Source organism: Galeopterus variegatus, unplaced genomic scaffold (genome assembly GCF_000696425.1).
Source record: "Galeopterus variegatus unplaced genomic scaffold, G_variegatus-3.0.2 Scaffold675, whole genome shotgun sequence".
Classification (NCBI taxonomy): Eukaryota; Metazoa; Chordata; class Mammalia; order Dermoptera; family Cynocephalidae; genus Galeopterus; species Galeopterus variegatus.
In genome coordinates, this window is record NW_007726786.1 from 317085 (window position 1) to 332763 (window position 15679).

Sequence of the window (15679 nt, forward strand, 5' to 3'; positions counted from 1 at the left end):
CATGTAAACTAGAAAGGGGAGCAGGGGACTTCCTGTGGAGCTGAAAATACTGCTTCTCTTGGGGGGGGGATGGGCATTACAGGGGCAACATTAGGCCACTCACACGGAAATGTTGCTTCTCTTGGTGGGGGTCTTACATAGGCTTTCACAAATGATCTCTGTACTTTAAGTTGGACCTCAATTTTAAAAATGGTAAGAGTGCTATAAAATCAGTAGAACAGTCAAGCCTATTAAGACACTAACAGGGAAAGGATGAAATTTGAGCAAAGTACAGAATTTACCCTCTTCCACAAGGTCCAGGGTGTCATGCTGCTCCCGGGGGGGCTTCCTCTCTTCCTCCTGGCAGTCATATTCAAAACACTCTTCTTCCTTTCCTATGTCTCTTAGGGACATTGCTGAAGTCACCCCAAAGCCAAAACATTACCCTAAGGGGCCGTTCTTGGGGGAGCTCCCAGCCACCTGCCCAGAGGAGCCATCGGGGCCCGGGCCCACGGGGCACACACTGGGCCCTGGCCCGGGCCACGAACATGCCCTGGCTCAGCTGGAGTAGACGGGTGTGCACAGGGCCACTAGCCCAGGGAGGACCCGGAAGGGGTGGCTCCCAGGAGCCTGGAGGAGGGGTGGGGCGTGAAGAAGCACCTGCTGGAATGGGATCGGCCTGCCCAGCACCAGGGCCACCCTGCCAGGTGCTGTCGATTCAGAGGGGAGACTGGCAGGCAGGTATAGCACTCAGCAAGCTCCACCTCCCAATTCTTCTCCCTACTTTTTCTCCCCCCTGGAGCAATGAGGAATGGTAGCTTCCTGGAAGTTTATAGCAACTGCACAAGGCAGTATCAACCAAGCCTTAAGCAGGTACACCGTCTAAAGGTGGGGTGCTAGCGGAGGAGCTGCCCTGGTGAAGCATTGCCCAACACTCCCAGATGAGAGATTTCAAGATTTGCTTGAGAAGCAGAGACAAATCTTACTATGACAACAGCCTGATGACAGTACTAAGCAGAGGAAAGGAGTGATCATTCTGATTTCTAGCAAAAGTGAAAAACTGCAGTAACCATTATCTGTGTTAAGCTTATTTCATCCCAGTCCTTCTTTGGTAATAATATATTGCATTTTCTCTATATTAATCTGCATTTCACAAATCCCATTCTCACCTGAAATCTGTTTTCACAGCCAAATTTATAAAGATCTCTTCCAGTTGCTAGAATAAGGCAAGGTGGGGGCCGGAGGGGAAGCAAAGCCTAATAGCTTGCAATGTTGCCTGAAAAATAGAATCCACAGTTTAATTGCCTAGCTCAATGCCAATTCCTCCATGCTGTTAGATTTTTGCCTGTAACAGTGAGAATGGCAGGTTCTTCCATCAAACTCACTGACAGGCAGCTCCAAGTGCTGGCATTTCAGAGAACCGCAGCTCATCCTGGAACCTGTGTGCTTAAGCCACCTCCTAGCTACACTGTGGCAAGTCTCCCTGCTCCTAAAAACCACACCAGGGGACCTATTCTGCCTCTCTGGTGATTCACCTTCCCCAGGTAACCATGAGGGAAGACTTTAGCAAAGGCAAGATCATCATAAAAGAATTAATTCTCCACACAAGGTCAGGACTACGTCTCATTAATTTTTGAATCCTTAGGGCTAAGGATTCTGCTTAGGTAGCAAAAAACGTCTGCTAAGTTGAATCGCTACCTCCATAAAGACTAATATAAGATCATATACAAGTGCCTCTAAAAAAAGAACCAGAATATAATAAAGATTTTATTTAAAAAGTAAAATCTAGGGACATATGCATTCTCTGGCTAATTTTTTGGAACCTGAAAATGACTGCTACATTTTACCATGTTAAAAATGTGTTCTTCTTAAAAAGGAGGTATAGAAGAAATTCAGAGGCAAGGAGTTCAAAATCACAATTTGAAAAACTAGGTAAGCTTTAAATACAAAGTTCATAAAAACAGAAAAAAATCTGTCTTTAATCTTAATAAACGTTATTAAATTGAGCTTATTAATTCAATTCAAATGAGAATAGATACATGTATCAGGTCTTCTGAATGAGAGCATCACTTATTCTGAACCCCTGGGAAGGAGGAAAGAAAGGAGGAAAAATCTTCCCCTTGTACATGATTCATTCAGCAAGTATCAGATTGGCTATAACCTGTGTAGGATACTGTGCTGGGCCACAGTGCATATAAAGGAAAAGAAAAGCTGAGTTCACACATTGGAAAATATTCTCTCAAGTGATTTTACTCATAACCAAGTGGTTTATGACTCATCTTTTAACTCAAATTTAGGCTATCCTTAACAAATGATTTCAAAGTCTCTACATATTATATAATAAACATTTAAGACACAACTTTTTAAAATAAATTTTTCCCAACTTTTAATTATGAAAATATTCCAATATACATAATAGTTTAAAGAATACTATAGCAAATACCTGTATACCTCCACCAAAATCGAACAATGAGGGCCGGCCCGGTGGCGCACTGCTACAGTGCGCCGCTTGGGAGTGCAGCGGCGCTCCCGCCGAGGGTTCGGATCCCACATACAGACCGGCAGCTCACTGGCTGAGCGAGGGGCAGGCGCAACACTGAGGGTTGCGATCCCGTTGCCAGTCCCGGTCCGGTACGGGCGCGACACTGAGGGTTGTGATCCGTTGCCGGTCACGAAAAAAGACAAAAAGGAAAAAAAAATCGAACAATGAATATTACGCCTTTTTTAAAACACTGTTCAGATTTCAGAAAAGTTGAAAGAATAGTGCAAAATTTTCTGAATGTCTTTCATCCAGATTCCTCAAATGCTGAATGCTGATAATTTATTACATTTGCTTTCTCTCTCTCTCAACATTGAAAGAATACTATAATCTAATCTATAGACCTTATTGAGATTTCCCCTGTTGTCCCAGTGACATCCTTTATGGCAAAATAAATCCGAGATCATTTGTTGCATTCAACTGACAGATCACTCAGAGTCTCCTTTAATCTGGAACAGTTTTTGAGTACTTCAAGATATTGATGTTTGTGGCCAACACAGGCCAATTATTTTGTAGAATGTCCCTCACTTAGGGCTTGCCTGATGTTTTCGTATGATTAGATTGAGTTTATGAGCTTTTGGCAAGAATGACACAGAAGTGGTGCTACTTTCTTTTCAGTGCACCTTATCAGGAGGCACCTGCTGTGGATCAGTGCTATGACTGCCAATGCTAACTTTGATCATTTGGCACCGGTGATGTCTGCCAGGTTTCTCCACTATAAAGTTACTATTTTTCCCTTTGTAATTCAAAAGGGTCTTGTGGTGATATACTTTGAGACCACTAGTTTTGATGATTCTTGACTTAATCCATTATTACAATGGATGGCAAATGGCGAATTTCTAATTCTCTGATTCCTGCCTTTATTAGTTGGCTTTCTACTGTTAGTAATAACTTTTCTTCTCTCCTACTTAGTCACTCACTTATTTATATCAATGTGGACTCATAGATTCTTACTTTATTACATAAGTTACAACCCTTTAACCTGATTATTAATTTTGATGTCCAAATCGCCCCATATTAGGCCAGAGGAAGCCCCTTCGGGCTGGCTGCTGTGTATAACATAACACTTTGAACACAGGACTGCCCTAGGCTCTTCATGTCACCCCTTTTCTCTGAGCTTAGACACTCTTCAGGAATACCCATCCCCCCCACCTCTTCTTCCATCCTTCCCCACCGTAAGGGATGTGAGGAAATTCTCAAAACTCATGCACATCTGCATTTACTTCAAGGTTAAAGGCAGAGACAGGCAAAAAGCATCTTCTCTGACAGAACTGTTTCTCCAAAAGTCAAAGTAAAATATGAGCCCCCGAGTCCAGCATGAAAGCCTGGGAATCCCTTCCACCAAGTGAGAGACGGAGAGAGCTGGATGAGGCTGGACATGCAGTCTAGAGCTCAGCATGGGCTTGGCCCGTGAAAGACAGACAAGTAGCAGAGATGTGTGCACTATACCAGAGGCATGGACCAGACAATGGGACCTACAACAGAGAGGCTGGGAGTGACTTCCTAACTCGTCTCCGGGAACACTGGACAGGAAGGGTAGAGGAGGAAGGCATCATTTACCTCCTGCAGGGCAGGGGGACATCTTTCTGTAAGTGTCCCCTGCTCTAGATCTACTCGACATACTACCATAAAAGTCATCTTTCCAAAGCTGTATCTTGCATTGTCCAAAGAGTGGCCACAAGCTGCTAGGGCTATTTATATTTAAACCTAAATAGTTAAAATTAAATAAAATTCAAAATTCAGTCACACTAGCCACATTTCAAATGCTCCATAGCCACATGTGGCTAATGGTTACCATATCTGACAGCACAGAATAGAACATCTGGAGCATCACAAGTTTCACTGGACAGCACTATTTTGAAAGGGGCCACTTATTTTCAAGACACGAGCTTTACACTTTCTTGGCCTTCACACCCTGCATCTCCCCTACAGCCTCTGTTCCCAGCCTGACGTCCCATCACCCCTCATTCAGACAAAACAAACTGCTAACTTCTTCCCACATAATGCTCTTACCTTAGCTCACCTGTGAGGGGGACCAGAATGCCACCCCGAAATTATTTATTTTGATGTTCAAATTACCCTATATGAGGCCAATGAAAGACCCTGCAGGCTTTGGCATAAGGATTATTTTGAGCAGAAGCAATTGAGGAACAGCACGTGCAAGAAAAGCTCTAAAAAGGAAACATAAATTCCCCTTTGTAAAGGAAATTTACATTTGCAAAGATGTCTCCCTCTTGTACCATCTCTTATCAATGGATAAGGCATCCACATGAATCTGCACAAACCTTACTAAACAACCCTTGCTTACCATACACTTCCTAGACACCTTCCCATAACTTACTCCCCCACAAATGCCCAAAGCCCCTTTTCCTTTGTCTCACCTCTTTTCCACATTTTGTCACCCTTTGGGATGGTTTAAAAGCCTCCAAATTATTACTGCCTCTTTGAGTGATTGCTCGTGCTTATGTATATAATGTACGTAATTAAAACTGTTTTTTTCTCTTGATCGTCTGTCTTTTATCAGTTTAATTCACAGGGCCTCAGCTACTGAACCTAAAAGTGCAGAGAGATAAAGTTTTTCCTCCCCTACATATATAAATATGGCCTAAGCAAGGTCCTTGGGGACATGACAATCAGTCAAAAAATCAATATCAATAAATAAGAGAACCATGAAGCTCCAAAAATCTGAGATTTGGGCTTGCTTTGGCCTTCTCGTCAATGCTCTAGTCCTCAGTTTCCATGTCTAAGGGAGGACATTCTCTCTACTGAAGCTGGTAATAAAAACTTACGCTTGTCTAAAACAGTTACATTATAAAGCTATTTACATGTCATTTCTTTTTTGTTTTTTAAAATCACCTTAGGGCCAGCCCGGTGGCGCACTGGAGAGTGCGCCGCTTGCGAGCGCGGTGGCGCTCCCGCCGAGGGTTCGGATCCCATGTGGTGACCGGTTCCCGCTCACTGGCTGAGCGCGGTGCGGGCGCAACACCGAGGGTTGCAATCCCGTTGCCGGTCCCCAGTACGGGCGCGACACTGAGGGTTGCGATCCCATTACTGGTCAGTAAAAAAGACAAAAAGGAAAAAAAAAATCACCTTAAAAGCCATTCATGAGAGTGCTGTGTCTGGAAAGAGAGAAGTCAACCTCTGCCTTCAAGGGTGCATCACACAAACACAAGACAAAGAAACAGGGTCTGTTTGCATTGACACTTAGGGAAACAGTATAAGAAAATTAGAAAAATCATCTAATGAACCTACGTTTCCAATTAATGCTTAAAATACCTCTAACAAAACTTCACTCATGAACCAGCCATCCCATCTTGGGGTGACATTTTAGAGATCACTGAAATCAAGTGAAAAACACAGCCCACATGACTGCTTGCATATTGCCATGGATTTTCATTATGGAGTTAACAAGCCACAAGAACAACCTCTGTGACCATCTATCTGAGTTCCGTCATTTATAAAGTCAGTATGAACCAGACCACCTCCTGCCCTGACATTCAAATCTACGATACTGCAAAGTGGGAAGGCGAGGGTGATGCAGAACAAGTCTGATAACAAAAGAAACTGCTGCCAAAAAACAGGTGGTCAAAACAACCACACCTTGTTCAAAACACCATTCATCTTTCCAAAGGGATTTTTTTTAAAAGCACTTCATAACTAGTACTAGTTATAAGGAAACAAAAGTAAGCACTGGCCTGGCTCTTCATCGTTTACAAAGGGCTTTTACTTTGTTCACACTCTTCACAAAGGCTCCAGTGAGTGTGGTTATTCCCATTTTCCAGATGGGGAATCTGGGTTCACAGAGATCCCAGCATGTGCCCAAACACGTGGCCACACAAAGCGCAAAACGGGACTCAAATGCAGACCCCAGAGGCCTGTGCTCTTTGTGCCGTTCTACCTGTTTCTAGAATCATTCCCAAAAGGCATTCTATTTCTTTAACTTACAGACATACACTCGAACTCAAGCCTTTTTGAAAATTAAAAAGGCCTCACATGCTTTTTTTTTTTTTTTTTTTTTTTTTTTTTTTTACATAAGGTTCTGAGACTGACCTAAAGAATTACTTTCCAGACCCCCCTGCTTGGGGTGCTCTCCACTGACATTGGCGCAGTTTCCCAAACACACCTAAAATAAACAACCCCCCAAAGCATGTGCTAAAAACTTAGGTTTCTGAGGGCCTCTCCTGGTCGGAAGTAAGCCTGAGAATCTGCTTTTTTAATAAGTGGGTGATTTTCAACGATTGCCAGGTTTTAGAGGTTTTGCACTAGAGATGGGACACATCCTATCTAGGTAACTATGACCCTGTTTAACACCAGAGTTTAAACTGTAAACACCGAGTACATATGTGCAAATTCTGTGATGGCTACTCCTAGATTAGCTTGATTGCTGGCTATTTCAAATCTCTATAAATTACTGTAAAGTAATGGGCAATAAACTCCTTCAATTTCTTCTTATTATAAGCCCCTCTCCCATGCTTCTTGTTATGTCCTCTGGATCTTACTGTATGGCGGTATGGGTCGGGGGGGAAGGGGTGGACAGAGATATGTGTAAGACCATCACAACTAAAATTGATATGGGGGAGAATACAGTGATTCAACACTGAATAAAGCTCTCCTAACCTCAAACATGAAAGGGACAGCAGCCATCTCTTAATTCTGACTTTTAAAGAGAGGGCCCTGATTGGCCTGCAATCTATATTCCCATCCACAGACATTACTTTTTCAGTGCTAACGCTGCAATTTAAGTGTGAGTCAGTAACTCTCACACAAATGATGATTTTGCATCTTTTTCAAAACATTTGACTCACCTTTTGTTACTAGTATCAAAAGTTCCCTAGAAGTTTCTCTCAAGGATTCAAAATGCCAAATGATAAGAGAGACAAAGCAATGCTGTGTGTTCTACTGATTTGCGATTTAAAAGCTAAATATAAACAGGAACAAATTTCATTTCCAGACTAACCTGCCTGAAGCCAGGAAAGAACCCAACTAGTTAGAAATGTGTAAACAAGTAACCAGAAAATTAGTATATACTTAAAATTCCCTCCTGTAGGTTTCCTAAACCAGATCATTTCTGGGCTTCAGTTCCTTTTATTCACTGTTTTGCTACCATCTTTAAATGGGACTATGAAAATGCCAGTTGTCCTAGGAAATTCTGTCCCATCAACCTTCTCCAAAACGGGAAAAGGTTAAAGGGCAGTTATGCTCAACACACATTCAGACAATAGCAGCAATCAATATTTATTTACCCTTGGATGGATGAGCCATCTTCTCTTCTATTTTCCTTTGCTCTTGGAAGAGGAGAGATCAGGGTGTCTCCGGGCCAAAAGACTCAACTGAGGAACTGCTGGGTAAGAAAATCTTTCAGATGGACACCCAGATAAGAGCAGGCCTCCTTTCAACCTCCAGATTGACCATGGCAAGTGACTGGCTTTATTTCAGAGTGTAAACAGAACTGGATAGTGTAGCAACTGGGTCAAGACATTAAGAAATCTTCCTCCCCCACTTCTAGGAAGGCATCCACCAGAGCCATGGCCACACCCAATTCATCCACAGGCCTTGTGACAGGCGCTCTGCTGCAATCAATGCTCCTTAATCCAATGGTACACTGAGCATGTATTTAATCACTCACTTTAAAAAGTTACGGAGAGTTCAGTCACAAATCACTAAGGAAACTAGAAGAGGTCAATGATGATTTACAAAAAGAAGCATACTTATAATTGCTTCTTGGACTTAGGTAATAGAAGAGAACTTAAGAATGAATATATCCTAAAGAAAAAAGAATTCATTCATCCTTTCCCCTCAAGACCCTGGGAGCTGACCACCAGCCTCATTACTCAAGATATTTAAGGACCCACAAGGACCCAACATGACAGTGTCTTCATCTAATGCTGGGGACAGTGGTGCTCAATTGCATAAGTTCCTTAGCACATTTAAATACCACCCCCTGAGAAAGCCTCTTGACTCCTCTCCTGTAGCTCATAGTCAAGGCAAAGATCAGCAGACAAGAGATAATTGTGCAGTTCTTCAGCTTACTAACTAGGCCAGCTCCCAGCCTGTTACATCATTCAGGTTAATCAAATCTAGTCACAGTTAGAGCAATCTGAATCTCCCAGTTCAATTAAAAAAGCAGTTACCTTACTTATTAATGGCTCTGTGGGACTGGGAACATATCATCACTGGAGAACAGACCCTCAAAGTACATATATTAATTGCATCCTTTTTATGGTAAAGCCATGTGATTTAAGGGTCATTTTCAAGAAGAAATTAAAGAAAGCAGATTAATGTGTAATACACAATTTTGATGCCCAACACCGCAGGAGCCTGAGACCCCTTCCCCTGTGATCTCTCTGAGAATGCACTTCAGTGCTATTTCCCACATGCTAGAAACCTCCTGAGACCTGTCCAGCCATACAACTCGGCCTCCACCAGTGACTGGCTTTATTTCAGAGTGTAAACAGAACTGGATAGTGTAGCAACTGGGTCAAGACATTAAGAAATCTTCCTCCCCCACTTCTAGGAAGGCATCCACCAGAGCCATGGCCACACCCAATTCATCCACAGGCCTTGTGACAGGCGCTCTGCTGCAATCAATGCTCCTTAATCCAATGGTACACTGAGCATGTATTTAATCACTCACTTTAAAAAGTTACGGAGAGTTCAGTCACAAATCACTAAGGAAACTAGAAGAGGTCAATGATGATTTACAAAAAGAAGCATACTTATAATTGCTTCTTGGACTTAGGTAATAGAAGAGAACTTAAGAATGAATATATCCTAAAGAAAAAAGAATTCATTCATCCTTTCCCCTCAAGACCCTGGGAGCTGACCACCAGCCTCATTACTCAAGATATTTAAGGACCCACAAGGACCCAACATGACAGTGTCTTCATCTAATGCTGGGGACAGTGGTGCTCAATTGCATAAGTTCCTTAGCACATTTAAATACCACCCCCTGAGAAAGCCTCTTGACTCCTCTCCTGTAGCTCATAGTCAAGGCAAAGATCAGCAGACAAGAGATAATTGTGCAGTTCTTCAGCTTACTAACTAGGCCAGCTCCCATCCTGTTACATCATTCAGGTTAATCAAATCTAGTCACAGTTAGAGCAATCTGAATCTCCCAGTTCAATTAAAAAAGCAGTTACCTTACTTATTAATGGCTCTGTGGGACTGGGAACATATCATCACTGGAGAACAGACCCTCAAAGTACATATATTAATTGCATCCTTTTTATGGTAAAGCCATGTGATTTAAGGGTCATTTTCAAGAAGAAATTAAAGAAAGCAGATTAATGTGTAATACACAATTTTGATGCCCAACACCGCAGGAGCCTGAGACCCCTTCCCCTGTGATCTCTCTGAGAATGCACTTCAGTGCTATTTCCCACATGCTAGAAACCTCCTGAGACCTGTCCAGCCATACAACTCGGCCTCCACCCAGTCTCCTCTGGAATGTGCCACACCCTCCCTGCATAAACCAAGATAGTGACAGAAGATACACTCTCTCCCTGACCCTCCCAATACCTCCCCACCCCGATCTTGGCTCCAACAAGCAAAATTCATTTGAATCACCAGCTAGGTGGGAAGCTGCTTCTGCCTTTCGCCAGCCTTCCCCTAAGTCCCCAGGTGTGGGCTCAGCAAAGGGCAGATTCTTCCAGGCCTGCTGCTGACAGTTCAAGAAGCCACCTCCTCAGCATACTATTCCAGCCTCTAGTTTCCTAATCTCTTCCACAGCACAGAGCCCAGTGAACACATTTCCACTTGCGCACACATGCATCAACAACACACTCACGTCTCACACCAGAGAGAATTCAATGCAACAGAAGCACCACACTTGCAAGCCCAGCACATCAGAAACCATCTCCCCCTTCTAAGCAAACGACCATACACACCATGAAGGAGTCTCCCACTGTAAAGAGCCCTGCCCACCTGCCATCTCCTCCACCATGCCATGGAAAATTTCAGAGCCAAGCATGTCTGCCGGCAGTGCTAGTTCCGGTGACCCCCTCCCCTTCTGCCCATCTCCCCAGAAGGTTTCAGGACCTCCCCCAGAGAGAGACAATGCCCCTACACAACCCCGCTCTATTTTTCAAGGGCCATAATTACCGTCCGAGCACTCTTCATAATACCAGTCTAGTTCATAATAATCCGCTTCGATAAATTTCTGCATAGTCAGAATTCTTGCAGAGGAAAGAACAGACTTCACAGCGCCATCAACGTCAAGTAAAACACTGCCATGCCTCCCTGCCCTTCCAGAACACTGGGCAGAAGAGCATCCCAAAACATACCAGAATTAGGATGTGCATTCTTAATGACAATCTGGAGCCAAAAACAGAAAAGGGGCAGTGAAAAAGAAAAATTCTATTGGGGGATAGGAGGCAGAGCACAAGGAGCAGAAAGGAAAGCAATTTGCAGAGCTATTGGAGCCCCTGGCAGCCCTGCTAATAAAGCGGCACTGGACAGCAGCCCTGAATGGGAGTAGCCAGAATTGTCCTATCCAGACGCCCAGAGGGTGACGTCAGGGACACACACCACCACCGGCCGTCTCACTCAAGCCTTGCCTCCTGCTTGCTGCTCATCTTTCAATCTAACCGTTACCACAGAAACCGGCCAGCTCTGAAATATGATGCAGAGATGGAGGAAATGTCTTCCAAGGATGCTGGGAGCAGAGGCTGATAGATGCCACACAGGGAGAAAGGAGGGTGCAGGCAGGTGGGGCACCGGGGGGCTTAGCACCATCATCACCTCTAGCAAATGTAAAGACAAACTTACTTATTTGCTCAAGTCTGGGTCACTATAGAAAGTAGATTCTGCATTTGAAAAAATACCACCTTTTAAAATTTGCAAACCATTACTTTTGGTTTTTTTTCCTCAACCTGATTTAAAACGTTAAACATCTTTCCTTAAAAATTTTGACCACCACCTAAAGGAAATATAAATTAATTAGAAAATGGAAACATTTTCATTTAGAGACAGTAGTATCCTCTGCTCATGCCTTTACTCAAACTTCTGGAAAAACAGCCTGCAACACAGAAATAGAGAACACCATGACAAAGGGCTCATGCAGTACAATATACTGTTTCATGGACACTCACATGTGTATCAAAGTCAAAATGCACAGCAGAAGGAAACAGCCCACCTGAAGGAAGGTGGTTGCCTCTGGGGAAGCAGTGAGGGAATGAGGCTTTGAAACCATCCTTATTAAGTCCAACTGTAATGTTTCCTTTCCTCAAAAAAAAAATAGTTAGCATTTATTAGTTCTGAGTGATATGTCTGATATTTTTATAATAAAAACAAGGTACTGGATGATCAGACAAATTTTATACTTACTATAGGTAAAACTCCATCCCCTGAGGCAAAGCTTCTCAACATCAGCACTGAGGTTTGGGGGTGGATTCTCTGCTGTGGAAGGCAGTCTTGGGCACTGCAGGGTGCTCAGCAACATCCCTGGCTCCTACACTCACTCTATGCCAGGATCCCCACCCTCTATCCCCCAGATATGACAACCAAAAACGTCTCCAGACATTGCTGAATATCCCCCGGATGTAAAATCGCCCAGTTGAGAACCCTGCCCTAAACCAAAACACCAGTCACGTGTCACTTAATGATGGGTATCTGTCCTGAGAAACGCAACAGGCTATTTTGTCATTGTGTGAACATCATAGAGTACACTTACACAAACCTAGATGCTACAGCCTACTACACACCTAGTACAGCGATTATAATCTTATGGGACCACCATCGTATATGTGGTCCGTCGCTGACTGAAACGTCATTATGAAGCACATGACAATACTTACTTCACTGACCTGTTGGCCAGGTACTACAAGTTGCCGTTGGTGTCAAGAGCAGCGCATATGTGTGTAGTGTACATATGTATAAGTATCTGTATGTCTGTCTGTGTATATATAATAGAAAATTAAGAGGAAAATGATACAGACACACATTCTATACATAGAATCCTGGGCAGAGTCCATATTTTGCACAAACCTAACTCAACCTTCCTAAATCACTGGAAGCAGAGAAGCCTGTGATGCTGGGTTGTAAGGTCTCCAAAGTTGGCCTCCTCTCCCCTGCCTCTGTTCCAGCAGTCTCTCCACCTCTGGAGCACCCTCTCCTCATTCAGAGCCATGCCAGGCTGCTACAACCAGAACCTCCCGCTTGCCCATCTGGCCCAGCCTTTGCAGTGTGACAGCAGGTCCCGTTCCCCTGTCAACTGCGGGGTTCCTGCCCCTTTAGCATTATCAAATAGCAGAGCCTCCTCAAGTCCCAGAAGGGAGAAAGGGAAGTTAAAGGCAGGGGCCCCAACCACAAGCAGCCAAAGGAAACCATCCACATGTGGGGCAGAGGAGTGATGGTGGTGGTGAATCTTGGTTAACATTGTTAATACGTTTTTAGAAAAGTTCAGAATATGCAGGGGACAAGGGAATGGCACCATGTTGTCCCCTGGCTGTCACCTACACCCTGGAGGACCTGTGCCCCTCTGGCATCTCTTCTTCCTCCAAGGCATCCCCAACCCAGCTCCAAATTCTTCCTGGTCCATGAAGAGATCAGAGCCCATAGCCTCCCTCACTTACTTTAATCCCTCTCCCTGACCCCAACTTAGACATACATTATAAGCTTTCTAGGACATCTGACTATTTAAAGTCAGCAGACAATGATTTTAATTCCTCCCATAACTGCCCCTGGTATCCATTCATGTCTCATCTCTGCCTTTGGTCTTTTATTGTGCCTCTTTCTCTGGCAATAATGGTGCCTCTCAACAGCCCCACAGCAAACCACCGAGCAGCCCTCTCAGATGTCATTCCTCCAGACAGGTGAGCTGAGGCTGGTGTCCCGAGGCTTCATTTGTTTAAAGTTCCTTAAGGTATTTCTTTAAAAAAAAAAAAAAAAAATTCAAGGCCTCATAAATAAAACAAATCAGCAGTTAACAGACTCTTCAAAAATCAGCATGTTCAACAAGTTCAATCTAATATGTCTGGGGGGAAGGTCCGATATGAATCTGCGAAATGAAGATTTAATAAAGGAATAGAAAATGCAAACTCTTCAAAGCATCATATGAAAGTTAAATGAGGACACAAACCCCTTAAACAAAGGCTTGGCACATTTACTTTACAGCACTATGAGTTTCCTTAAGACTTTATTCATTCCTCATCACCCATGAAAAAAATGGACAGATGAACCTATGGACTGATGGATGGGTGGATGGCAGTGTAATTTCATAGTTAAGAGCATGGGCTTTTGAGTCAAATGGCCTGAGGTTTGGTGCAGGTTTTTCATTCACCATCTCTGTGAACTTGTTAGACACAGCAGTCTCACCTGCTAAATGGGGATGATTACAGTACATGTCACAGAGATGGGGGGTGAGGCCTTAATTAATTAATGTATGGCAGAGCACTTAGCATGGAGTCTGGGACAAAATGAGTTTGCAGTAAATGTTAGTTGTGATCCTCTTCATCACTCTACTTCTTTAAAGAAGGAAATAATGTACTGGCCAGCTGCAAAAAAAAAAAAAAAGGAAATAAGCTAGTATGAGCAATTAAGAAGAGTACAAATGTCTAAGCTATAATTAGGTAAATGAGGTAGAAATGCCATTAATAAGCTTTTCTCAGCATGATTAATCCGAAGGCATTGAGTTCACAGTGATGAGGAGTGACAGGTTGGGGTGGGAGAAGGGGCAGAGAGACCATTTCTAAACAATAACGAATTACTGAACACAACTCACATCAAGTCCAAAACTGCACGTATCCAATTTACTTAAGACAATGGGAAAGAAACAAAACAGAGTGTAAAAATAAGCACAAAGGAAACAGCATCACTCACTTATGGGTGAATTTTATGGGCCTCCAGCAGTTTCAGAGTGAATGTCTATTTTACAGTATATGGTATAGATTTTTTTTTTTTTTTTTAAAGTGAAAGTCTACACCCAAACTCTTTTATAGGCTCAGAAGGATAAAGGAATCCATCTATAGCTCTGCATTATTTTTTTTTAAAAGTGCAAGTCTACACCCAAACTCTTTTATAGGCTCAGAAGGATAAAGGAATCCATCTATAGCTCTGCAGAGACAGTTCCAAGAGTAAAATCCAGGTCTATCTGGCTTCAAATCCACTTTCCTTTACACCAAGAGTCCCAACACTCCTGAGGGTTACAGCCCTCCCTTGGCCCAAGCTCACTGCAGCTGAAAAAGCAACCTCCTCCCAACTATGATCCTACACTGCCCCTATCACTGCCCACCCAAGGAGAGTCAGGAACAGGTACAGGTCCCAGGAGCAGCCTCAGAGAAGCCTGACTGTCATGTAGGCGGCCACCTCCCAGTCACCCGCATCTTCAACCACACTATTAAAGGAAGTGCTGTCTGCACACTAGTCATTCAGTACTTTATATCTCACTTAATCCTCAGACCTCTGCAACCTAATTACTCCCCCATTGTGCAGACAAGAAAAAGGGGTTCAGACAGTTTAAGTCACTTGCCCAGAATCACACAGCAAATACCAAGAGTATATGGATATAAACCAGGGACGGTCCACCTCCTAAGCCTTTTCCACTTCATCAATAAGTGACTGAGGAAACATCTAAGGATTATTTGCAAATGAAATTTGAAAGAAAAAACAAGAAAAGGTACAATTAAAGGAGATAAAAACTCAAATTAGCATGTCACAGAGAAAACTAATTGAAACTTTTTTTTAAAGAACAAAATAAAAATCAGGAAAGTAAGAGTTAAATTTTAAATACCAATGTGACTTCATGATATTAAAAAGAAATACTATTTCCAGCTGTCACAAAAGTGGCCCAACAAGGACGCACCCCCACCCATCACCAGCACAACATTCTGGTGCCCAGATCTGGGTTAGGCCTGAACACGGCTCCTTGGGGAGATGCTGCTTCCACATCTTGGGGCTGGGAAACATCAAGACAGGCCTACAACACCAGGGCTCAGGAAGGCAAAGATCACTCCAAAAAGTCTGGGGTAGGGCCGAGCCCATGGCACACTCGGGAGAGTGCGGCGCTGGGAGCGCTGCAGCGCTCCTGACGCGGGTTCGGATCCGTTGCGCTCACAGGGTTCACTGGCTGAGCGCAGTGCGGCCGGTCTCAAAAAGGACAAAAAAAAAAAAGTCTGGGGTAGGGCCGAGCCCATGGCACACTCGGGAGAGTGCGGCGCTGGGAGC

At 43.6% G+C, this 15679-nt stretch overlaps 1 protein-coding gene across 1 annotated transcript in view; it reads right to left on the reverse strand.

Annotated features, from left to right (window-relative positions):
- Window positions 1–10952, reverse strand: part of TRAK1 (trafficking protein, kinesin binding 1) — a 64636-nt gene extending 53684 nt beyond the window's left edge. The window contains exon 1 of the mRNA XM_008571291.1: window positions 10619–10952. Coding sequence (XP_008569513.1) covers window positions 10619–10682 — 64 coding nt within the window. The 5' untranslated portion in view covers window positions 10683–10952. The remainder of the gene's footprint in view (window positions 1–10618) is intronic.
- Between the last annotated feature and the right edge of the window lie 4727 nt (window positions 10953–15679).